The sequence below is a fragment of the Indicator indicator genome, chromosome 33, assembly GCF_027791375.1.
Source record: "Indicator indicator isolate 239-I01 chromosome 33, UM_Iind_1.1, whole genome shotgun sequence".
NCBI lineage: Eukaryota > Metazoa > Chordata > Aves > Piciformes > Indicatoridae > Indicator > Indicator indicator.
The window spans coordinates 1,039,420-1,064,022 of NC_072042.1; the positions used below are offsets into that span (position 1 = coordinate 1,039,420).

Here is a 24,603-nt window from a genome sequence, read left to right on the forward strand (position 1 = left end):
AGCTCCTTCAGATCATTGAGTCCAACCATCCTCTGACTCCTCCAAGTCTGGTGCTGAAGCAGGGCCCTCAGCACCACATCTCTACAGTGTCTAAACACCTCTAGGGATGGGGACTCCACCACCTCCCCGGGCAGCCTCTGCCAATCCCTGACCACTCTTGCAGCAAAGAAATTTTTCCTCCTCTCCAACCTAAGCCTCCCCTGGCACACTTTCAGGCCATTTCCTCTCCTTCTGTCACCTGATACTAGGGAGCAGAGCCCAACCCCCACCTCACCCCAGCCTCCTTCCAGGGAGCTGTAGAGAGCAATGAGGTCTCCCTCAGCCTCCTCTTCTCCAAACTCCCCCAGCTCCCTCAGCTGCTCCTCTCCAGCCCTGTTCTCCAGACCCTTCCACAGCTTTGTTGCCCTTCTCTGGACCTGCTCCAGCAACTTAATGTCCTTCTTGGAGTGAGGATCCCAAAGCTGAACCCAGGATTCAAGCTGTGGCCTCACCAGTGCCCAGTCCAGGGGCACAATCCCTGCCCTGCTCCTGCTGGCCACACTGTTGCTGAAAGAGGCCAGGAGAAGCCAGTTTAGGGAAGCTCCACCTGTGGTTGGGACTAGGATGGGAAATTAGGAGGTGTCATGCTCCACAGGTAGCCCTGGGCAGGATGCTTGGGACCGGGGACACCTCTCAGGTAGCTCCTTGGCTCCTGCCTTGCTCAGCTGGCTGCCCTGCTCCCCATCTTTTAGCAGTGGCTGTAATTCCCTTTAATCCTCTGGGCAGGCTCCTGTGCACCCTCCTGCACCTGGCAGCTGGCAGCACACCGGAGGTGACCGCGGGCAGCACCGGCGGCACCGCAATCGGCTTAGGGAGGATAAAGCTGCAGGGGCAGGAGGGAGGAAGGCAGGGGGGGAGGGAAGGGGGCAATGAGGCACTGGGGGTCTTGCCGTTAGAGGCTGGGGGCTTCTGAGTGACAGTGGTGTCACCCCTGGGTGGCACTGGGCTGCGTGGCAGCCTTTGCCCACTCAGGACAGGCCTAGCCCAGATGGGGACATGAGACAATGGATCCCAACTGGAAGGGATCCCCAGGGCAGGGGAGCTGCAGCCTGGCTGTGGGCTCCCTCCCAGCCCCTTTGCTCTGCTTAGCTCAGCCAGGGATGATGTCCAGGAAACAGCCCTTGGTGCTGGGTGGTTTACACTTGAGCCAGCAGTGTGCCCAGCTGGCCAAGAAGGTCAGCAGCATGCTGGCCTGGATCAGCAGTGGTGTGGTCAGCAGGAGCAGGGATGATCATGCTCCTGTGCTGGGCACTGGTGAGGCAAAAGCATCCTGCCCAGGGCTACCTGTGGAGCATGACACCTCCTAATTCCCCATCCTAGTCCCAACCACAGGCAGAGCTTCCCTAAACTGTTTTTTCCTGGCCTCTTTCAGCAACAGTATGGTCAGCAGGAGCAGGGCAGGGATTGTGCCCCTGGACTGGGCATTGGTGAGGCCACAGCTCAAATTCTGGGTTCAGTTTTGGGTCCTTCACTCCAAGAAGGACATTAAGTTGCTGGAGCAGGTCCAGAGAAAGGCAACAAAGCTGGGGAAGGGTCTGGAGAACAGGGCTGGGGAGGAGCAGCTGAGGGAGCTGGGGGTGTTTGGAGAAGAGGAGGCTGAGTGAGGTGGGGGTTGGGCTCTGCTCCCTAGTATCAGGTGACAGAAGGAGAGGAAATGGCCTGAAATTGTGCCAGGGGAGGCTTAGGTTGAAGAGGAAGAAAACTTTCTTTGCTGCAAGAGTGGTCAGGGATTGGCACAGGCTGCCCAGGGAGGTGGTGGAGTCCCCATCCCTGGAGGTGTTCAAGAAACCTGTGGCCGTGGCACTTGGGGTCATGGTTTGATGGCCATGGTGGGGTTGGGTTGCTCTTTGGACTGGATGATCTAAGAGGCCTTTTCCAACCCTGCTCCTGTCCCTGCAGCACCTTGGCATTGTGCTGTGCCTCTGCCCTGAGCCTTTGGCATGGCTTTGGGCAGGAGCTGGGTTTGGCAGAGCCCAGTGGGGCAAGCAGAGCCTCATCCCCTGCAAAGGGCACAAATGGACATTTCTGTGCTGCCTGCACAAGGAGCATCCCTGGAGCATCCCTGCATCATCCCTGCAGCATCCCTGCATCATCCCTGCAGCAGCTGCCAAAGGAACCTGGGTGTTAATCCTTGGTGTTGGGCCAAGCTCCACACTCAGCTTGGGCTTGGTGGGATTTTGGGGCTGTGGACAGTGCTTCACCAACATTCCCACTCCCAGGTTGGGATGTGACCCCCAAATCCTCAGCTTGAGGTGCATAAACCACTGCCTTGGAGATGGTTGGGAGTGGGTGTAGAGGACACCCTGCTTTTCCTTCTGGCTGAGGTAAGAGTGTCCTGGGCTTGAGGCACCCTGCTGAAACCTTGGCCCTGGGGATGCCACACATAGCAGAGTCCCAGAGGTTAATGCCAGGAGGTGCTAAAAATAACACTTTTTATCTACAGCCCTCTCCTTGTGCCTCCTGGGAAGCAGGCAGGAGAAAAAGCAGAAGTGGAGCTGGGATGAGCCTGAGCTCCAGGCTGCTGGGTGCAGTGTGGAGGTCAGGGTGCTCCTTGGAGTGCTTTTTGGGATGAGCTTTGGGATGCTCCTTGGGCTGAACTTTGGGATGCTCTTTGGGCTGAGCTTTGGATTGCTCTTTGGGCTGAACTTTGGATTGCTCTTTGGGCTGAGCTTTGGGATGCTCCTTGGGCTGAGCTTTGGGATGCTCTTTGGGATAATCTTTGAGCTGTGCTTTGGGATATTCTCTGAGGTGCTTTTTGGGCTGTTCTTGGGGGGTGCCCTTTGGGATGCTCTTTGGGATACTTTCTGGGCTGCTCTTTGGGCTGCTCTTTGAGGTGCTTTTCAGGGTGCTCTTTGGGGTGCTCCTTGGGGTGCTGATTTTTGTGCTGATTTTTGTGGATCTAGGGAAGAACAAGGTTAGTTGTGGTGAAGTTGGTGGGGAGGTGACTTAGAGCCATGCTGGGGATGACTTAGTTTCTCCAGGAGGGAGAAGGGGGTGGAGGAGCCTTCCTGAGCTGCTTGGAGATTGGCAGAGGGTTATGAATCCTTGAGGGGAAAGATGTGTCCCTGTGGTCAGAGGAGTATTGCTGACCCATCAGAGCACTGCAATGGATGTCACTCTCTTCTGCCACCACACCTGCTCCTCCTCAGTGCAGCTTCAGCCTTTGGGTGAATCCTGCACTTCATGGCACCATCAAACAAAAGATAAATCATCCAGTGCAAAGACAGGAGGTTTGCTGCTGCCCTCCCCCCACCATGGCACAGGCAATCTGCTGGGATCCAGGCTGCCAGGGAGGGCTGTGGGTAATCCCCTGCAGTATCACCTCCTTAATCCTCACCCTGTCCCTTGCTGAACTGGCCATGGGGCAGAGGAGCTTGGGTTTGCTGCCCAGTGAGTGATCACCAGGGCTGAGGTCAGGGTGCTGCCCAAAAGGGGACAAAATCTGCTGGTGCAGAGGAGCAGTGGTGCCAAGCCAGCTGCTGGGGCTGTGTTGTGATGAGTTTGCACATCCCACTGCTCTCCTTGCACAAGGGAGGGCTGGAAGGGCCACCAGCCCCTGATGTCCCCAGCAAGAGGGAATACCCTGGCTCTGGAGGACCTGGGAGCCTGATTTGCAGGAGCATCATCACCATTCCAGCCTGGAATCTGGGGACTGGGCACGCAGGGAGAGCTGCTCTGTGGGACCACAGTCCCATGCTGCATGCCAGTGTTTCAGATCCCCAGCCCCAGTCTCAGCACCCAGACCTGCTCCCCAGCACAGAGTTGATTCCCCAGGTCTGCTCCCCCCAGCAATAGCAAAGCAGCCAAGGGGTCCTGGCCACAGGCAGAAAGCCCACCCAAGGCTGGGCTCTGGCTTCACTTGGGCTTGCACCCAAGCCTTGCTGCTCCCTTTGTGTGCTGCCCACATCCCCTGGCTCTTCCAGCATCAATTCTGGTGCTGAGTGGGCACCCAGGATCAGTGCAGGGCTGGGCAGAGTGGTGGGAAGTTCACCACCAGGCATGAAGATAAGCAGGGAGAAGGAGGCAGCTTGCTGAACACAAATTCTTGCTCTTTTTTTTTTTTTTTTTTTTTTTTTTAAGATTCCTTTTTTCTGGCCCAACCCACAGCTGGGTGAGTTGTAACCCTGTCAGCAGTGAGTGACAGCAGGCAGGGACCTCACAGCTTGCTGCAGCCAGTGGAGAAATCAGTGGTGGTTGTAGTGGTGGAAGCCTGAGAGCACAAGGATGTGAGCCTGAGGAGCAACTGATATGGTTGGGTTAAAAAAGCTCCAAAGCAGATAAGCTTTGGGGCTCATGAGTCTTTATTCAGCTCCTAAATAGAAACAGCTAAGTCAGATCCCTGGGTTTATTTTAATCAATTTTAGATCTGAAAAAAGGGAAAAAACCTACAAAATCTGCTCAAAATCTGCTTCTTTGTTTTTTTTTTTTTTTTTTTTTTTTTTTTTTTTTTTTTTTTTTTTTCTTTTCTTTCTGGTGGTTTTCTGCTCCCCCCTTCCCCCTTTTGATTGGTTTCTTTTTATCCCCATCACTGTAACAGGGCTGGATGGTGCTGTGCCTCCCTTTTGATTTGTTTCTCTGGAGCCCCATCACTGTAACAGGGCTGGAAGGTGCTGTGCTTCCCTTTTGATTTGTTTCTCTGGAGCCCCATCACTGCAGCAGGGCTGGATGGTGCTGTGCTTCCCTTTTGATCTGTTTCTCTGGAGCCCCATCACTGTAACAGGGCTGGATGGTGCTGTGCTTCCCTTTTGATCTGTTTCTCTGGAGCCCCATCACTGTAACAGGGCTGGATGGTGCTGTGCCTCCCTTTTGATCTGTTTCTCTGGAGCCCCATCACTGTAACAGGGCTGGATGGTGCTGTGCTTCCCTTTTGATTTGTTTCTCTGGAGCCCCATCACTGTAACAGGGCTGGATGGTGCTGTGCCTCCCTTTTGATTTGTTTCTCTGGAGCCCCATCACTGTAACAGGGCTGGAAGGTGCTGTGCTTCCCTTTTGATTTGTTTCTCTGGAGCCCCATCACTGTAACAGGGCTGGATGGTGCTGTGCTTCCCTTTTGATCTGTTTCTCTGGAGCCCCATCACTGTAACAGGGCTGGATGGTGCTGTGCTTCCCTTTTGATCTGTTTCTCTGGAGCCCCATCACTGTAACAGGGCTGGATGGTGCTGTGCCTCCCTTTTGATCTGTTTCTCTGGAGCCCCATCACTGTAACAGGGCTGGATGGTGCTGTGCTTCCCTTTTGATTTGTTTCTCTGGAGCCCCATCACTGTAACAGGGCTGGATGGTGCTGTGCTTCCCTTTTGATCTGTTTCTCTGTATCCCCATCACTGTAACAGGGCTGGATGGTGCTGTGCTTCCCTTTTGATTTGTTTCTCTGGAGCCCCATCACTGTAACAGGGCTGGATGGTGCTGTGCCTCCCTTTTGATTTGTTTCTCTGGAGCCCCATCACTGCAGCAGGGCTGGATGGTGCTGTGCCTCCCTTTTGATTTGTTTCTCTGGAGCCCCATCACTGTAACAGGGCTGGATGGTGCTGTGCCTCCCTTTTGATTTGTTTCTCTGGAGCCCCATCACTGTAACAGGGCTGGATGGTGCTGTGCCTCCCTTTTGATTTGTTTCTCTGGAGCCCCATCACTGTAACAGGGCTGGATGGTGCTGTGCTTCCCTTTTGATTTGTTTCTCTGGAGCCCCATCACTGCAGCAGGGCTGGATGGTGCGGTGAGTGCCCTGGGAGGGGTGCTGGGCCAGGTCATGACCCCAACACCCCCAGGCACACCGATTTTTGACCTTCCACCTCCTCTAGGGAGAAGCTGTGGGAGGTGGAGCCCAGGACTCCTGGATCCTCTCCCAGGCTTTTGAGGAGATGCTGCTCAGTTGCTTCGTGACTCAGTTTCCCTACCTGCAGGCCTTAGAGGATGCTCCCTGTCAGCCAGGCTGGCCCAACAAGTCCCAGCTGCCCTTCTGGGGGGGCTGGAGCTCAGGACATCACACCAGCTGTGCATCACACCAGCTGTGCATCACACCAGCTGTGCATCACTCCAGCTGTGCATCACTCCAGCTGTGCATCACACCAGCTGTGCATCACACCAGGTGTGCATCACTCCAGCTGTGCATCACTCCAGCTGTGCATCACACCAGCTGTGCATCACTCCAGCTGTGCATCACTCCAGCTGTGCATCACACCAGCTGTGCATCACTCCAGCTGTGCATCACTCCAGCTGTGCATCACTCCAGCTGTGCATCACACCAGCTGTGCATCACTCCAGCTGTGCATCACTCCAGCTGTGCATCACACCAGCTGTGCATCACTCCAGCTGTGCATCACACCAGCTGTGCATCACACCAGCTGTGCATCACTCCAGCTGTGCATCACACCAGCTGTGCATCACACCAGCTGTGCATCACTCCAGGTGTGCATCACTCCAGCTGTGCATCACTCCAGGTGTGCATCACACCAGCTGTGCATCACTCCAGGTGTGCATCACACCAGCTGTGCATCACTCCAGCTGTGCATCACTCCAGCTGTGCATCACTCCAGCTGTGCATCACTCCAGGTGTGCATCACTCCAGCTGTGCATCACTCCAGCTGTGCATCACTCCAGATGTGCATCACTCCAGCTGTGCATCACTCCAGCTGTGCATCACACCAGCTGTGCATCACACCAGCTGTGCATCACTCCAGCTGTGCATCACTCCAGATGTGCATCACACCAGATGTGCATCACTCCAGCTGTGCATCACTCCAGCTGTGCATCACACCAGGAAGCTGCCTTGTCCATGGGTGAAGCACGGTCCCAGGGCATGGCCCAAGCTGGGCTCTGGTCTCTCCCCACTCTGGTACTGCCTGTCCCCTGCCTGTCCCTTGGGCCACTGCAAACCCCCCCCCCAGATCTTGCTGGGAGTATGTTTTGAGGTGCTCAGGCTGGAGATCCTCATCAGGTTTTGCCTTCAGCCATTCCCAGGATTCATCCATCCATCCATGGTGGACATCCAGCCGCCCTGATTGCTGCCTCTAGCCTCTGGAGATCTCTCCTTGGCAAACTCAACATTTCCATACCCAAGGAGAAGGCAATTGATGTTGAATGTCTGTCCTTGCTGCTGCACCCAGTGGCCATGGCAGCCAGCACGCATGGGGCACAGCACCCAGCACCCAACCTGCCTTCTCTGCTGGTGACACAGAGCTGCCCTGGATTCCTGCAAGCACTGGAGGGGTAGAAATCCTTCCTGCTGCCCAAGTGACTCCTCTTCAAAATGTGTGGTGCTAGAGGAAGATGAGGATTTGACCATGAGGTGATGGAGACTTGATAGAGGCAGGACTTGCACCTGCTTTCTACTGCTAGCTCTGCACAGGGAGATCTCTTGCTGTGTCCATTTGGCCCCTGCCAGCTTGAGAGGGTTAAGGAGACCAAAGCTGCTGTTATCTATTCAGAGATGCTGGACTTTGATGTCCATTTGTAGAGTAGGGTCATGGGTTGGACTTGGTGCTCCTCAGTGTCTTTTCCAACCTGAATCATAGAATCATAGAATCAGTCAGGGTTGGAAGGGACCACAAGGCTCAGCCAGTTCCAACCCCCCTGCCATGGCCAGGGACACCTCACACTACAGTAGGCTGGCCAGAGCCTCATCCAGCCTGGCTGCAAACACCTCCAGGGATGGGACCTCAACCACCTCCCTGGACAACCCATTCCAGGCTCTCACCACTCTCATGAGGAAGAACTTCTTCCTCATGTCCAGTCTGAATCTCCTCACTTCCAGTCTGAATCTCCTCACTTCCAGCTTTGTTCCATTCCCCCCAGTCCTGTCACTCCCTGATAGCCTAAAGAGTCCCTCCCCAGCTTTCTTGGAGCCCCCTTCAGATCCTGGAAGGCCACAAGAAGGTCTCCTGGGAGCCTTCTCCTCTCCAGACTGCACAACCCCAACTCTCTCAGTCTGTCCTCATAGCAGAGCAGCTCCAGCCCTCTGCTCATCCTCAGGGCCCTTCTCTGGACACCTTCCAGCATGTCCAGATCCCTCTTGTAACAGAGGCTCCAGAAGTGGTCTCAGCAGAGTGGAGCAGAGGGGGAGAATCCCCTCCCTGGCCCTGCTGGCCACACTTCTCCTGCTGCAGCCCAGGCTCTGCTTGGCTCTCTGGGCTGCAAGTGCTCACTGCTGACTCCTGCTGAGCTTCTCCTCCCCCAGCACCCCCAAGTCCCTCTCCTCAGGGCTGCTCTCCAGCCAGTCCCTGCCCAGCCTGGATTTGTGCTTGAGATGCTATGTTTCTGTGATTCTGGGACTCTGTCATTCCCTTGCTCTGCCTCAGTTTCCCTCTCCCTGTGAAACACAGGAGGAGGTTTCTCTTCTTCTGCCATCCAGTGCTTTGGGATGGGTGAGGCAGAGGCACCCAGGAGAGGCTCTGGCAGGGACATTGCCCTGCAGCCAGTGACAAGGACCAGCTGCAGTGTGTGTGCAGAGCCTGCAGTCCTGCTCATGGTCCTGCTGCTTCACTTCAGCTGCTTCTTCCTCCCCCCAAACTCAAACCTGCTGTGATGCTGGCAATAATCCATGCAAAGAAGAAGGTGAAGAGCAACCAGAGGCCAGGCCTGTCCTGGTGACTCTCCTGGGTGCCAGGAGCAGTGATGCCACCTGGGCCACGTGAACAGCCTGGCAGAGCAGGTGGGTGGTGGGATCCCCACTGAGGTCACACCACAGAAACACAAAGCCTCATCTTCCAGCTGTGGGGCTGAGGGTGCCTGGTAGCTGTTGCCTTCAAGGCTGCTGGTTCTCATCTCTTGGCCAGGACCTTGGATCGCTGCCATCACTGCTCCCAGCTGCAATTAGTGCTGGGAGGCAGAGTGGGAGAGGTTGGTTCGGTTCCATTTTGTTAGGAGAACTTCAGCTGGGGGCAGGAAACAACGTGGCTCAGGCTGTAGAAATATCTGAACTGCTCCTGCCAGCAGCACAACTCCCCCCTTGCCACACACCATACCTTGACACATCTCCCACCTCCTGCAGAAAGCCTCCCAACCCCTCCATGGCTGGCCTGGGGACAGGGAGAGTCACAGAATCGTGTTAGGGGCTGTTAGGGACCTCCAGAGATCATCCAGGCCAACCCTCCCCCCTGCCAGAGCAGGATCACCTATCCCAGCTCACACAGGAACTCATCCAGACAGGTCTTGAATACCTCCAGAGAGGGAGACTCCCCAGCCCCCCTGGGCAGCCTGTTCTAGTGTTCTGTCACCCTCGCAGTGAAATAATCCTCCAGTTTCCATGGAACTTCCTCAGTTCCACCCGTTACCCACTTTGGCTTTGTCCACTTGGCTGCAGCTTTGCTCATTTGGAAGGCACCAAGCCTCCAGCTCTTTTTATTTTCCCAGTAAGCTGAGCCCCGGGGGCTGGCAGCCTTTCCTGGGCAAGGACCCAGTAACCAGAGCTGGGCAAAGCTGGGGTCAAGGCTCTGCTCTTCAGCAGGTTCCAGACCTTTCCTTTCATCTGGAAACCTTAGCTTTATTGCTGCAGAGCCTAAGCACTTCCAGACAGGACTCATCAGGGACCAGCTCCCCAGTGTCCCAGCAGTGCCCACGTTCGAGATGACCCCCACGGCTGGGGGGGGGGAGGGGCTTGCAGTTGTCTTTCTCTTCCCTTTGCACAAACCAGGACAAAAAAATAAAATCCCCAAATGCAGACTTTTGACAAATGCTCGAGCTGAAACATGAGAGGAAAGGTGATGTTTGGTTTGGTTTGGTTTTTTTTTTTTTTAATTGCATTGTTATTTTTCTCCATCCCAGGGCCAGGTTGGGTTGCTGCAGCCTCTGGATGCAGAGGGGAGGGAGGTTGCTTTGTGCAGCTGCGGGGCCTGGGGGGGTGGTGCCGTCGGCAGGGAGATTGATTACATTTCCAGATGAATAACTGCAGCAGATAAAGTTCAGGGCAGATAAATAGAGGTTGAAGGCTCTTTGTGCATGGACTAGAAAGAGCAAATACCTCCCCCCCCACCTTCCCCCTTCCCTAAATCGAGGAGCTCCAGCCGTGAGCTGCTGGGGGTGGGAAATGTTGAGCTGCTCCTGAGCGTTTTTGGAGGGAGCTGGGCTGATGTGCCAGCTGGAAAATGCAGGTGAAATTAGTTTAGTGGCCTGGATCAGGAAATAGTAGAATAGTTTGGGTTGGAAGGGACCTTCAAGATCATCCAGTTCCAACCCCACTGCCATGGGCAGGGACACCTCCCACCAGCCCAGGTTGCTCAAAGCCTCATCCAGCCTGGCCTTGAACACCTCCAGGGAGGAGGCATCCACAACCTCCCTGGGCAACCTGTTCCAGTGTCTCCCCACCCTCACTCTAAAGAATTTCTTCCCGATTTCCAGTCTCAATCTCCCCTCTTCCAGCTCAAAGCCACTGCTCCTTGTCCTGTCACTCCCAGCCCTTGTCAAAAGTCTCTCCTCAGCTTTCTTGTAGCCTCCCCCCGCACAGTGGATGTCACCACTGCATTGCTCAGAGGAGCTGGGTAGAGCCAAGATGTGTCCCCAGGCTGTCTGCTGGCCTTTCTCTGCCTCCTGGCATCACCTCTCCTCCCTGGGCTCAGCAGGGAGTCCTGTGTGAACTCCCCACCCTGCTCTAATTCTTGTTGGAGAGCTGAGTGATGAGGCAAGACAGCAGAAATTGGGTTACTCAGGCAGTGAGAAGCTCCTCCACGGGTGCTGGGAACCTCTTGCTGCCTGCAAGGAGCCTGAGCTGGGCTTTCACACCCCCTCTGCAGCACCTCAGCCTGCTCTGAATCCAATCACCCACCCATCCATGTTAAAGGTGCAAAAAAAGGAGGGCTTCTGAGTGCTGAGCAGCCAACACTTGGCATCTGAGCATCTTCCAAGTGCTGATCAATGAACTGTCTCCACCCTCCTGAAATCAGGCTCCTTCCCCCCAGGGACAGGGGCACACCAGCCCCAGGCAATCACTGCACCTCCCTGGGAACCCTCTGGACCCAGAATGGTGCCACTGGTGTGCTGGAGAGATGGGATGTGGTCCGGAGGGACCTGGACAGGCTGTTGGAGCAGGGCCAGAGGAGGCCACAGCAATGCTGGCAGGGCTGGAAGCCCTCTGCTGTGAGGCCAGGCTGAGAGAGTTGGGGTTGTGAAGCCTGGAGAAGAGAAGGCTCCAGGGAGACCTTCTGGTGGCCTTGCAGTGCTTCAAGGGCTGAGCAGAAAGCTGGGGACTGAGTTCTGAGCAGGAGCTTTTGGGATAGGACAAGGAAAGATGGTTTGAATTAAAAGAAGGCAATTCAGACTTGAGAGAAGGAGAAATGTTTGGTGGTGAGACCCTGGCCCAGGTAGCCCAGGGAGGTGGGAGATGTCCCATCCCTGGAACCAGGTCAGGTTGTTTGGGGCTGTGAGCAACCTGCTGTAGCTGCAGCTGTCCCTGCTGACTGCAGGGGGTTGGGTTGGGTGAGCTTTAAAGGTCCCTTCCCACCCCAACCATTCTGTGATTCCATGATCACCCCACTCCAGCCACTCTGTGACTCTTCTTCTCACACCCCTTCCAGGTTTTGCTTTGGGGTCTTACCCTCAGGGTGGTCTCAACAAGGATGAAGCCTCTTGCCTGAGCCCATCCTTGCAATAAATGGAGGAGAGCAGAGAGGATCATGGCCCATGCTAAACCCTGCTCCATCCCTGCCTTGCTTTGAAGGCTCTGGGCTCTCAGTGGTTGTGTCTCCAGGGCTGGCACCACTGTAATGTTCTCTCAGTGCTGCCAACCTCTTCAGTGCTGGAGCAGAGCTGGGAAATCTGAGCAGGGAGGGAGCAGCATTAGGTTTCCTCAGCTCCAGCAGTGTGGCTGGTGGAGAACAAGGACACCAGTGTCCAAGACACTGTGCATCAAACCATCCAGCCCCAATCTGTTTCTCCCCTTCTGGATGGCTCCATAGGGCTCATGGGCACAGGTTGGCTTTGCTCTGGGCTGCAGGGTCCATCCTTCCCTGGCCAGGAGGAGAGGAAGTGAGAGGGATCCCACAGGCAGCAAAAAGAATGGAAAGAGGGGGAAAAAAATCCAGCTCCTCCCTCTCTGAGGCTGGGAGAATAAATGTTTTCTCCTCACTCAGGAGCTGTTGGGCCTGTGGAACACTGGCCTTGCCCTTGGGTGACCCAGGAAGAGTGTAATCAGCCCAACCATCTGGCTGGGGAGATTTGGAGGCACGGAGGAGCTCAAGCTGTCACCAAAAACCACCCAGGGCTCTCAACAGGGCTTGTGCTCGGCTGCAGCTGGGGCTGCTGGTGGCTTTGCAAGGGCTGAACTTTTAGTGATGGACTCAAAGGAACCAACTGGGTCTGCTGGTGGCTTTGCAAGGGCTGAACCTTTAGTGATGGACCCAAAGGAACCAACTGGGGCTGCTGGTGGCTTTGCAAGGGCTCAGCCTCTAGTGATACACCCAAAGGAACCAACTGGGGCTGCTGGTGGCTTTGCAAGGGCTGAACCTTTAGTGATACACCCAAAGGAACCAACTGGGGCTGCTGTGATCCATAGTGGTGTTGGAGGATCCATCTCTGGAGACATTCCAAACCCACCTGGATGCATTCCTGTGTGACCTGCCCTAGGTGACCCTGCTTTGGTAGGGGGGTTGGACTTGGTGATCTCCAGAGGTCCTTCCAACCTCCACCACTCTGTGAATCTGTGATCCCTGCCTGCCAGCCTGGCTGGTTTTGGTCCTGCTCATGCTGGTTGTCTCCATTGCCCCCATGCTGTGCTAGCAGGATGCTCTCAGTAGGAGGAGGGAGGGTACTGTAGGTTTGGGATTTTTCCTCAAGTGGCTATCCTGCTGCTCTAGGCTGTGGCAGGACTCTCCCCACTCCTGGGTACCAAGGAGGGATCTATAGAGCCTGGCTTTTGCTTGGCTTTTTCCCTAAGCTGGCTCACCCAGACTCGAGGGCACCTCCTGCCCCACTCGTTTCCAGGCAAGTGTTCCACCAGCTCTGGCCAAGGCCACAACACTTTGGATGACTTTGGATGCAGCAGGAGCCAAACACAGTGGTCCCTGTGGGTGCTTAGTTCTTGTGAAGACCTTCCTGCCCAGGGGAACCTCAAGAAGCCACCTCAGCTGCCTGCTACAGTCCCAGCTGATGGCTGGCTGAGCCTCTCTGGGCTCGTTTGTGCCTCTTGCTCTGGTGTGCTGCACAAGGCAGGAGTGGGGACTTGTGTTTGTGCGTAGCTTGTGTTGGTTTTGTTTCTCCTCCATCTCCCCAGAGGTTGAAAGTGGAGCCTGCTGGGAGATGAGGTGTTAGCAACAATTTCCATCAGGATGTTTGCTGCTTTTCATGCCAGCCCTGGCTCAGAGATATTTACTGTGGACTGGGGTAGGATCTGGCACCGATCCATTGAAGAATTAGGATGAAAAGTGATGCTGGTGACAGATGATCCCAAGGAGGAGGAGGAAGAGTTGCTGTTTGAAGAGCTGAGCCTGGCCCAGGTGGTTCATTTTATTCCCCAAACAATGAGAAAACCTTCAGCAGCTTACATGTCCCAGCATGGGTTTGGGGATGTGTGGGTCTGCAGCCAAGAAGGCCAACAGTCAACTGAGCTGTGTGGCCAGCAGGTCAAGGGAGGTTCTCCTCCTGCTCTACTCTGTCCTGCTGAGACCACATTGGGATAATGTGTTCAGTTCTGGGCTCCCCAATTCAAGAGACACAGGGAGAAAGTCCAGTAGAGGTTATGAAGATGCTGAGGGGCCTGGAGCATCAATGTGAGGAGGAAAGGCTGAGAGCCCTGGGGCTGAGAGCCTGGAGAAGAGCAGCCCCAGAGGAGAGCAATGTCTAGAAATATCTGAGGGGTGGCAGGCCAGAAGAAGGGGCCAGGCTCTTTGCAGTGGTGCCCTGTGATAGGATGAGGAGCAAAGGGCACAAACTGGAACCCAGGAAATTCTACCTCAACACGAGGAGGAACTTGTTTGGTGTGAGGCTGCTGGAGCTGGCTGCCCAGAGAGGTTGTGTGGAGTCTCCTTCTCTGGAGAGATTCAAACCCCACCTGGACACGTTTCTGTGTGACCTGGTTGAGGTGATCCTGTTCTGGCAGGGGGGTTGGACTGGGTGATCTCCAGAGATGCTTTCCACCCCCTGCCATTCCATGACTCTGTGCTGTGCCTGCCCCCAGCGCAGCTCCCGGCGGCGCTGCCTGCGCTGGCAGCCGCAATCGATGCACAGCCAGGATGATGCCTGCTGCTCAGTAAACGTTAATGATTATTTTACTTGCATAAAATAACTGAGCTATTAAACCAAAAGGCACTGGGGCTCAGGCAGCTGCTGTTCAGGGGCTTCATTAATCCGGGTGAGAATGAAGCTGCACAAAACAACTGGCGGCTGCTCGCCCCAGCCCACACCGCGCCCGGGGAGCAGCATCTCTGCTGCTGGTGAGTCAGCAGCAGCCCCCCCGGCTCCCATCAGCATGCAGCCACAGGACCACAGAACCAAACAGGTTGGAAGAGACCTCCAAGATCATCCAGTCCAGCCCTAACTGAGGCACTAAGTGCCTCATTCAGTCTTTTCTTAAGCACCTCCAGGGACATCGACCCCACCCCCCTCCCTGGGCAGCACATTCCTATGGGCAATCTCTCTGTCTGGGAAGAGCTTCTTTCTAAGAGCAAGGCTAAAGTTCCCCCTACACAGCTTGAGAATGTGTCCTCTTGTTCTGGGGCTGGCTGCCTGGGAGAAGAGACCATCCCCTACCTGGCTACAGCCTCCCTTCAGATAGTTGTAGAGAGCAATGAGGTCTGCCCTGAGCCTCCTCTTCCCCAGGCTAAACACCCCCAGCTCCCTCAACATCCTGCAGCCCCAGCCCTGCCATCCTTCTGCTCTCTAAGCCAACCTCCTCAGCTTCACTGTGGTCATCTCCATCTCTTTGGTGGTCTCTGGTGTTGGTCCTCATGCAAAATCTTAGCCACAGCTGACAAGCAGGATGAGGGCAGGGATTGTCCCCCAGTACTGGGCACTGGTGAGGCCACATCTCAAATACTGGGTTCAGTTTGGGCTCCTCACTCCAAGACAGACATTGAGAGGCTGGAGCAGCTCCAGAAAAGGGCAATAAAGCTGGAGAGGGTCTGGAGAACAGGGCTGGGGAGGAGCAGCTGAGGGAGCTGGGGGTGTGCAGCCTGGAGAAGAGGAGGCTGAGAGGAGACCTCATTGCTCTCTACAGCTCCCTGAGAGGAGGCTGGAGCCAGGTGGGGGTTGGGCTCTTTTCACAAGGAACAAGGAATGAAAGGAAATGGCCTCAAGTTGCAGCAGGGAAGGTTTAGGTTGGACCTCAGAAGAAACTTCTTCCCTCAAAGGGTTCTCAAAGCCTGGCACAGGCTGCCCAGGGAGGTGGTTGAATCCCCACCCCTGGAGGGGTCTAAAAGGCAGAGATGTGGTGCTGAGGGCCATGGTTTAGCCCCAGCCTTGGCAGAGTTAGAGACTGGTTGGGCTGGATGATCTTAAAAGCCTTTCCCAGCTGAAATTATTCTGTGACTCTGTGTTGGGACATGGAGATCTTTTCCCAAAGCAGCAGGTCCTGGTGACCCTGAGCTGCTGTCTGGAGCAACTCTCCAACAGATTTATTTTTATCCCACAGCCTTGGATCGAAGAGTGGAAATTCAGCAAGGAGTTTTTACTTTTGTGACGGGAAAAGACTTTGTGGAGCCTTTAAAGGATCAGAAACATTGTTTTCATTCTGACTTTCTGTGTGAGTTGATGTTCCTTCAGCTGTTTATGGTGTCACTGAATCATGTGCTGGGATGAGCTATTGAGGTTTTCTCTGTAAAAGACCAAAGAAAGGATTTCAAGACTGGGGAGGGGGGAGGGAGGGGGAATATTAATTGGCAATAACCAGTGACAAATAGCAGAGAAATGATCAACACTTCTCCTCTGGCATGCCCCCAGTTGCAATGTGTTTTGCTGCAGAAGACTGCTTTAGCCCCTGGGGGATTGCTGACCCTGTTTGTGGCCAGCTCCCTGCTTCCCAGCGTTTTGGGGTGTTCTAATGCCTCCTAAGGCAGAAAAGTCTCCTTAGAGCTGCATTTGCAAAAAGGGAAGCTCATCCAGGGGGACTCAGAGCATCTCTCTCCTCTCTCCATCCCCATCAAGGCACTGGGTCTGCTTCCAGTGCTTTAGTGTGGAGAAGAGGAGGCTGAGGGAGACCTCATTGCTCTCTGCAACTCCCTGAAAGGAGGCTGGAGTGAGGTGGGGGTTGGGCTCTTCTTCCTTGTGTTAGGTGATGGAATGGGAGGAAATGGCCTGAAATTGTGCCAGGGGAGGTTAGGTTGGAGATGAGGAAATATTTGCTGCAAGAGTGGTCAGGGATTGGCACAGGCTGCCCAGGGAGGTGGTGGAGTCCCCATCCCTGGAGGTGTTCAAGAAACCTGTGGCCATGGCACCTGGAGACATGGTTTAAAGGACACCACACATCTCCCTGCACCAGCAATGGATGCCATGGAGGAGGTGGTTTCCATGGTGACTGTTGCCATGCTGATGGCTTCCAGCAAAAGGCTTGAGAGCATCCCAGGGAGGTTCAGCAGCCTCTCCCTGTGGTTAAAGATGGATTGATTTATGAGAGTCCCCTCCTCCTGAGGTCAGAGCCAGCCACTCAACAGTGTTGCTTTTGCAACAGCAGCACATTTGGGGCAGGTTTGGAGAATATTTAGAGTCACTGTGAGAGTCTTGCCTAAGTTACCCAACACCCTGAACCTCCTTGCATAAGATAAGATATCCAACACCCTGAACCTCCCTGCCTAAGATATCCAACACCCTAAACCTCCCTGCCTAAGATATCCAACACCCTGCTCCTGGTGTTGGGAAGGAGGGAGGAGCAGGCAGGGCTGTAAAGGAAGGCCCAAAGCAGTTGGTCCCTGTTCCCCAGGAGATGAACAAGAATGCAGAACAGTCTGTAGGAACATCTTTGTACCATGAAGGTGGTGGGCAGCTCCCCTCCATAGCACAAGAAGGCCACCAGCATCCTGGCCTGGATCAGCAATGGTGTGGCCAGCAGGAGTAGGACAGGAATTTTGCTCCTGTGCTGGGCACTGGTGAGGCCACAGCTTGAATCCTGAGTTCACTTTTAGGCTCCTCACTCTATGAAGGACATTGAGGAGCTGGAGCAAGTCCAGAGAAGGGCAACAAAGCTGGGGAAGGGTCTGGAGAGCAGGGCTGGGGAAGAGCAGCTGAAGGAGCTGGGGGTGTTTAGTCTGGAGAGGAGGAGGCTGAGGGAGACCTCATTGCTCTCTGCAGCTCCCTGCAAGGAGGCTGGAGGGGGATGGGTGTCAGTTTCTTCTCCCAAGGAACAAGAGATTGAATGAGAGGAAAGAGCCTCAAGTTGCACCAGGAGAGGTTTAGGCTGGAGAGGAGGAAAAATTTCTTTCCTGAAGAGTGGTGAGGGATTGGCACAGGCTGCCCAGGGAGGTGGTGGAGTCCCCATCCCTGGAGGTGTTCAAGAAAGGTGTGGCCATGGCACTTGGGGCCAGGGTTTGATGGCCATGGTGGTGCTGGGTTGATGGTTGGACTGGATGCTCTTGGAGGGATTTTCCAACCCAAACCATTCTACAGTTCTCTGTTTTAAGTACCTAAATCCTCTGGTGTAGCCAAAGAGCTGTTTGTGGTGAGCTGAGTTGGACTTTTTCTCCAAGCTTTACATTTTGTCACCTGTGAAATGGTGTCACCCACCTGGATAAAGGGAGAGCAGAACGGGGGACTTGACCCCTGCTGTGCTGGGGGTTGATGTGCATGGACTCTGGAGGGGGACTGAATCCTCTCTAATCTCCCTGCTTGGCTCTGATGGTGCCAGGCCAAAGGTCCTGAGCTCTTGTGTGCTTTCCAAGGCTCTTAGCACAGGCTTTGGGTGTGATTTGCTCTTCTGCAGCCCGTTGGCTGTCAGTCCCAGATGGTTCAGCCAAGCTGGGGAGCAGAGGCAGGCAAAGGCACAGTGAGGAGCTGGGTGGGCATTGCTTGCTGACCTTGCTCAGCCCTGTTGTGGTTGCAGGAGAAAGAGAGTCCACGGGGGTCTAGTGAGCAATGCTTTTCTTATTTCAGCTTGATACAGTGCCCATGAGACCTCCAGAGCTGCTGACATCCAAACCCCAGTGGTCTAGCACTTGCTTTGGGTCATTTAGAGCACTGGAGGAACCTTTAGTGGAATTTCTGGCCCTGCCCTATGGACACTGCTTTAGACTGTGATGGGACACGAGGCAGTGCCCAGAGAGGCTTAGGCTGGTCATGAGGAGCAGTTTCTTCCCCAAAAGGGTTGCAAAGCCCTGGCCCAGGCTGCCCAGGGCAGTGGTGGAGTTCCCATCCCTGGAAGGGTCTCAGAGCTGTGTAGATGTGGTGCTGAGGGCCATGGTGTGGTGGTGAGCTGGCAGTGCTGGGTTAAGGGTTGGACTTGGTGATCTTAAAGGTCTTTCCCAACCAAAACCATTCTGTGATTCTTTGCATCAGGGCCTGAAGTAACAGCAGCAGATCTGTGACCTTTCTGGACACTGGAGGAGTGGGAACAGGGCAGGTGGCTGGGGTCTGGGTGGTGGCAGAGCTGGATCCTGGCCCTGGCTGCTCCTGTTGCTGGCATGTCAGTGACAGGCTCCTGGGCTGAGCCGTGGGGACATGTCATGAGTGGTTCTGCAGGGCAGTCCTCAGCATGGCCCTGGTGGAGCTCAGCACCTTGCAGGGTTAAAGGTGAGATGGAGCAGAAGGGCAGCATTGGGGGCAGGATGAGCATTGTGTTGGGTTTTCCTTCCTGCCCTGAGGAGCTTGTGCCTGCCTGGACCAGCTTTGCATTGGACACCTGGAGAGGGCTGCACAGAGGAGCTGGGGAGTCCTGTGTGTGGGTGCTCCCTTCCCAGCCATGGAAGGATCAAGGGTGTGGATGTGACTTGGGTGACTCCCAGCCCAAAACTCCTGCTGTGGGAAACCCTCTCTTGGGATTTGCAGCCCCATCCCTGCTGCAGTGGGGTCAGGACAGTCCCTGACACCATCCTTGGGGACCAGGAGCTGTGAGGGATGGATACAGCACACCTAAGGGGTCCTGCCAGTAGGCTTCTTCCAACTTTGCTCTGATCACTTGGAGCCTTCTGGCTCAGGGATAAGGTCTGGTTGAAGTTTCCTTTTGGATCCAATCCAGGCAGCTGCCTCTGCTGGGCTGGAGGCTGATGGATGGGGAGGCAGCCACAGGTCGGGAGGTGGGAGCTGCCATCCTGCATGATTTGTGATTTCCTGGGCTGCCAAAATCTCTGTTCCTCTCCCCTTTATCCAGCCATGTGAGGGGGAACAACCTCCTCATTGCTGGGGGGAGGTGGAGGGGCCCTGCGTGACCATGGGGCTCAGTGCACAGGGAGCATTAAGGATCTAAGGAGCAGGAAATCCCAATAAGCACCAACTGCTCCCAGGATTTATGGCATGAGCCTGACCTAAACCAGCAGGGCTGCAGCTGGGGCAGCCTGGCTGGGAGGAGGCTGATGTCACCACCTTGGGAGTGGAGCAACATGGCAGCTTTTGTTGGGAGCAGTTGTGTCCCAGACAGCCCCCAGGAACACCTGGAGATGTTTCACAAATCTTTATCATGGAATCACAGGATGATAGGGCTTGGAAGGGACCTCTGGAGACCAGCTAGAGCAAACCCACCCTGCTAGAGGAGGTTCACCTAGAGCAGATTGCACAGGATGGCATTCAGGTGGGTTTGGAGTGACTCCGGAGATGGAGACTCCACCACCTCTCTGGGCAGCCTGGTCCAGGGCTCCACACCCCCCACATGGAGTTCCTCCTCCTGTTTAGATCAATAAACCCTTGTGAAGCTTGGTGGGCTGGGGCTGTGCTTGCTACCTCCAGGAGGTGTCCCCCCCATGCCTGGTCCTGGCTCTGTGGTTATTCAGGGGCTTGCTGGGCAGATGCAATCCTAAAATGAAGGATGTTGGTGGGCAGCAAAGGGCTGCCCAGCAGCTGCTGCTGCTTGCCATGGCTTTGCTCTCCTTGCAAGGAGGAGCAGCTCAGGAGCAGCCTCTGGAGGCTTGTGGACAAGCAAGAGAAGGGAAACTCTCCTCCAGCCCACTTTAGGTCTTTCTTCATCTCCCCTGAGCAGCAGGAGTGCTGCAGCTCTGAGAACACTGCAGGCAGCAGCATGCTGGTGCCCGGTGGGCAGGGGCTGGTGTTGCATGCACCGAGCTGGCCAGGCAGCAGCTGGAGCTGGGGCAGGGGTTGCCATCGGCCCTCCTTGCTACAGAGCCCACTGACAGCCTCCCACCCACCCTCTGGAATCCACTTAGGGCAAAACCTGGCTGAGGACAGCTCTGCTCTCCTCAGGCTGGGGTGTGAGGGGCAGGCCTGGGAGAGGAGTCTCCAGAGAGTGATTTTTGTCCCCCAGAGGGCTTTTAGTGCTGTTCCTGCTGCTGTCAGCAGCTCTGGGAGAGGGATCTCTGGGAGATGGATCTCTGGGAAATTGCTGGGAGATGGATCTCTAGGAGATGGATCTCTGGGAGATGGATCACTGGGAGAGGGATCTCTGGGAGATGGATCTCTGGGATATGGATTTCTGGGAGATGGATCTCTCTGAAAGATGGATCTCTAGGAGGTAGATCTCTGGGAGATGGATCTCTGGGAGACGGATCTCTGGGACAGGGATCTCTGTGGGATCCTGCTCCCTCAAGCTGGAGGTGTTGGCACAGTGCAGGGAGTGCAGCTGTGGGAAGGGGACAGTCCTAGAGGAAAGGTTCCCAGCTCCAGACATGTGCATCACATTGAGGAGCCTCACACAGCAGGCTGGAGCATGGCACTGGTTGGTGACCCTGGGGGCACGACGGGGCTGGGCACTGGTGCCTGGGGACCCCTCTCTGGCCGTGTGCTGAGCAGGGGCTGCTGGGCTCGGTTGCTGTCTGAGCAGGATGCAGGGCTGTTATTCCCTGACTCCTCAAAACTCCTTTTAATTCCAGTCTGGAAGGAAAACAAAGAAGCTGGAAGCTCTTATCGGGAGGTAAAACACTCGAACAGGTGAAGGGGACCCTTCAGCCCCTTCCTTTTAAATTTAAGCACTAACCTGGCTTGTTACATCTCGAAACATCTGATGCTATCTTGCAGATCAAAGCCTCCTTGCTTGGGCTGTAATGAAGTGTCAAACTGTTCCCTTGCAACACAAACAGGAGACACTTTGATCTGCAAAACAAGATGTTAAAGAGCCCTGCTAGCAAGGGCTCTTCAGGGTTTCATACAGCTGGGAAGCAGTAAAGCATTTGAAGTCTGATATTGTTTGGCATTGAGAAGGTGCCAGGCTCTTGTCGGTGGCGCCCAGTGACAGGACAAGGGGCAAGGGGCACAAACTGGAACCCAGGAAGTTCTGCCTCAACTTGAGGAGCTGGAGCAGCTCTGTGAGCAAAGGCTGAGAGCCCTGGGGCTGGTGAGTCTGGAGAAGAGCAGCCCCAGAGGGGATCTGAGCAATGCTCAGCAAGAGCTAAAGGGCTGAGGGGCAAGAGGCTGGGGCCAGACTCTCCTAAGTGGTGCCCAGGGACAGGCCAAGGGGCAATGGGCACAGAGTGGAACCCAGGAGGTTCCATCTGAACAGAAGGAGAAAATTCTCTGGTGTGAGGCTGCTGGAGGCCTGGAGCAGGCTGCTCAGAGAGGTTGTGGAGTTTCCTTCTCTGGAGACCTTCAAACCCACCTGGATGTGTTCCCGTGTGACCTGCCCAGAGTGACCCTCCTTTGGCAGGGGGTTTGGACTCTATGATCTCTAGAGGTCCTTCCCAGACTCCACCATTCTATGATTCTATGATTCCATGATTCTCTGATTGAGACTCTCCACATCAGAGCAGCTGAGAACGTGTGATGTTGTCACACTTGTGCCAAGAATCACATGAAAGTCACCTAACCCAAAACCACAGGGAGCTGGGGATTCAAACTGATGCATTTTATAACAGTTTCCAAAAGCAGCTGTTGGATTTTCCCCCCTTTTCCAGAGGGTTTGTTTCCAGGGGAAATACTTCATCCTGGTCTGGATCAGCAACTGTGTAGGCAGCAGGACCACAGCAGGGATTGTGCCCTTGTACTGGGCACTGGTGAGGCCACACCTTGAATATTTGGTCCAGTTTTGGGCTTCTCACTCCAAGAAGGACATTGAGGAGCTGGAGCAGGTCCAGAGCAGGGCAACAAAGCTGGGGAAGGGTCTGGAGAACAGGGCTGGGGAGGAGCAGCTGAGGGAGCTGGGGGTGTGCAGCCTGGAGAAGAGGAGGCTGAGGGAGACCTCATTGCTCTCTACAGCTCCTGCAAGGAGGCTGGAGCCAGGTGGGTGTCAGTTTCTTCTCCCAAGGAACAAGTGATAGAATGGAAATGGCCTGAAATTGTGCCAGGGGAGGGTTAGGTTGGAGATGAGATAAAATTTCTTTCCTGAAGAGTGGTCAGGGATTGGAACAGGCTGCCCAGGGGGGTGGTGAGGGAGCTGGGGGTGTTTAATCTGGAGAAGAGGAGGCTGAAGGAGACCTCATTACTCTCTACAGCAACCTAAGAGGAGGTTGCACTGAGGTGGGAGTTGGTCTCTTCTCCCAGGGAACAGCTGATAGGACAAGAGGAAGTGGCCTCAGGGTCCACTAGGGGAGGTTTAGGTTGGACATGAGGAGCAATTCCTTTTCTGCAGGAGAGGTCAGGCATTGGCACAGGCTGCCCAGGGAGTCACTGGCCCTGGAGGTGTTCAAGAAATGTGTGGCCATGGCACTTGGGGCCATGGTTTAATGGCCATGGTGGTGTTGGGTTGATGGTTGGATTGGATGATCCTAGAGGCCTTTTCCAACCCAAACAGGTTGCCCAGAGAGGTGGTGGAGGACCCATCTCTGGAGACACTCAAGGTCAGGCTTGATGGGGCTCTGAGCAACCTGCTCTAGTTGGGGATGTCCCTGCTGACTGCAGGGGGGTTGGACAAGATGACCTGCAAGGGTCCTTCCTATCTCTATGATTCTATGAGCTGGCCAGGCTGGGGCTGCTCACAGGTCTCTCCCTTCCCCAGGCTCAGCGCTGGCGCAATGAGAACTACGAGAGGCCTGTGGACCTGGAGGGCTCTGGGGATGATGACCCCTTTGGGGATGATGAACTGGATGATGTCTACTCAGGCTCTGGCTCTGGCTGTAAGTACCTGAGGGGTCCCTGAGGAAGGGGCACAGGGGAGCCTGGCTATGGGCTTTGGTGGAAGTGGGAAGAGGCTTGCCATGGGATGTGAGGACAGAGGTCACCCCTTATCCATCTTCCTGGAGCTACCCTCTTGCCCTCTCCTAGGCAGGAACTGTCCCAAAGGTTGGGTTGGTGACTCCATTTCCCATTTCAGTCTCTGGCCATACTGGCAGGGTTAGCCCTTCCCCAGCATGCCAGCATGTGCCATGTTGTAGTGGTTTCACTGACCTCAGAGAGGAGCTTTGGCCACCCCATGGGAATTTGCAGCCCTTGGGACCAATCCATGATCCCAGCGGTTTTAGGGCTGTGGGTAGGAGCTTGTCACCAGTGGGAGGTGCTGGAGCAGCAGCAGCTTGACCCTTCACTCTTCTTCCCCTTTCAGATTTCGAGCAGGAGTCAGGGCTGGAGACCGCAGCCACCCTGCCCACGGACACCTCGGTCACGCTGCCCACCACGGCGGCCGTGCTGCCTGGCACCTGGGTGCAGCCTGTGGCAACCCCCTTTGAACCCTTCCCAGCTGAGGACACCACCCCTGAGCAAACAACCAGCGCCTTGTACATCCCCAGGATGACAGAGGCACCACTGATCCCCAGCTGGAAAGCAACCACCACCAGCACTGCTACCAGCGACTCACCTCCTGCCACCACCAGCTCCACCACCACCACCACCACTGCAGCCACCACCACCACCACTACCACTGTGGCCACCAGCACCACCAGCACCACCAGCACCACCGTGGCCACTGCCAAGCCCACCACTGTCCGGAGGTTCCTGCCTCCCTTGGTCACCAAGGCAGCCACCACTCGGGCCACCACCTTAGAGACCCCAACCACCTCCAGCCTCGAAAGCAGCACACCCACGGAGCTGGCCACGTCGTGGCAGGTCCCCACCAGCACAGCTAAGCCCAGGTCCCTGCCAAAACCAAGCACCTCCAGGACTGCAGACCCCACAGAAAAAAGCACTGCCCTGCCATCCAGTCCTACCACGCTGCCACCCACAGAAGCCCCCCAGGTAGGAGGCAGGAGCTCTTCTCACCTGCTGTAGGGCTTGTGGGACGTGTTGGAAGCCACACCCTGGTGGTGGGAAGTGTTTGTGGTTGATCTGTCCTGAGCTGGTTGCTCTGAGGGAGATCAAGCCAGGCTGGGCTCTCCCCAGCTCTGTGGAGAGTGGAGCATTTGGGGAGCTGGAGAGGGAAGAATAAAGGGTGGGGGGTTTAGCATGGGCAGAGCACAGTGATGAGGCTGCACGGGGACTGGTGGAGGGCAGTTAGGAGTATGCCACATGTCCCTGGTGTCCCCAACTCTGCCTCCGGAGCAGCTTCCCTAGGCAGGATGGAAGCAAGGCTTGGGGTCCCACCACCACCACCTCATGGGGAATGAGCTTGGTGTCTGGGCTCATGGCACCATTCCCAGCTTGCAGCCTGTCATCAGGAGGCCCAAATGCTCCACAGTTATGGTTTGATGG

At 55.4% G+C, this 24,603-nt stretch overlaps 1 protein-coding gene across 1 annotated transcript in view; it reads left to right on the forward strand.

Moving 5' to 3' along the window:
- Positions 1–24,603, forward strand: part of SDC3 (syndecan 3) — a 54,505-nt gene that overhangs the window by 25,668 nt on the left and 4,234 nt on the right. Inside the window, exons 2-4 of the mRNA XM_054395179.1 lie at positions 20,873–20,962; positions 22,979–23,096; positions 23,522–24,150. Coding sequence (XP_054251154.1) covers positions 20,873–20,962; positions 22,979–23,096; positions 23,522–24,150 — 837 coding nt within the window. The remainder of the gene's footprint in view (positions 1–20,872; positions 20,963–22,978; positions 23,097–23,521; positions 24,151–24,603) is intronic.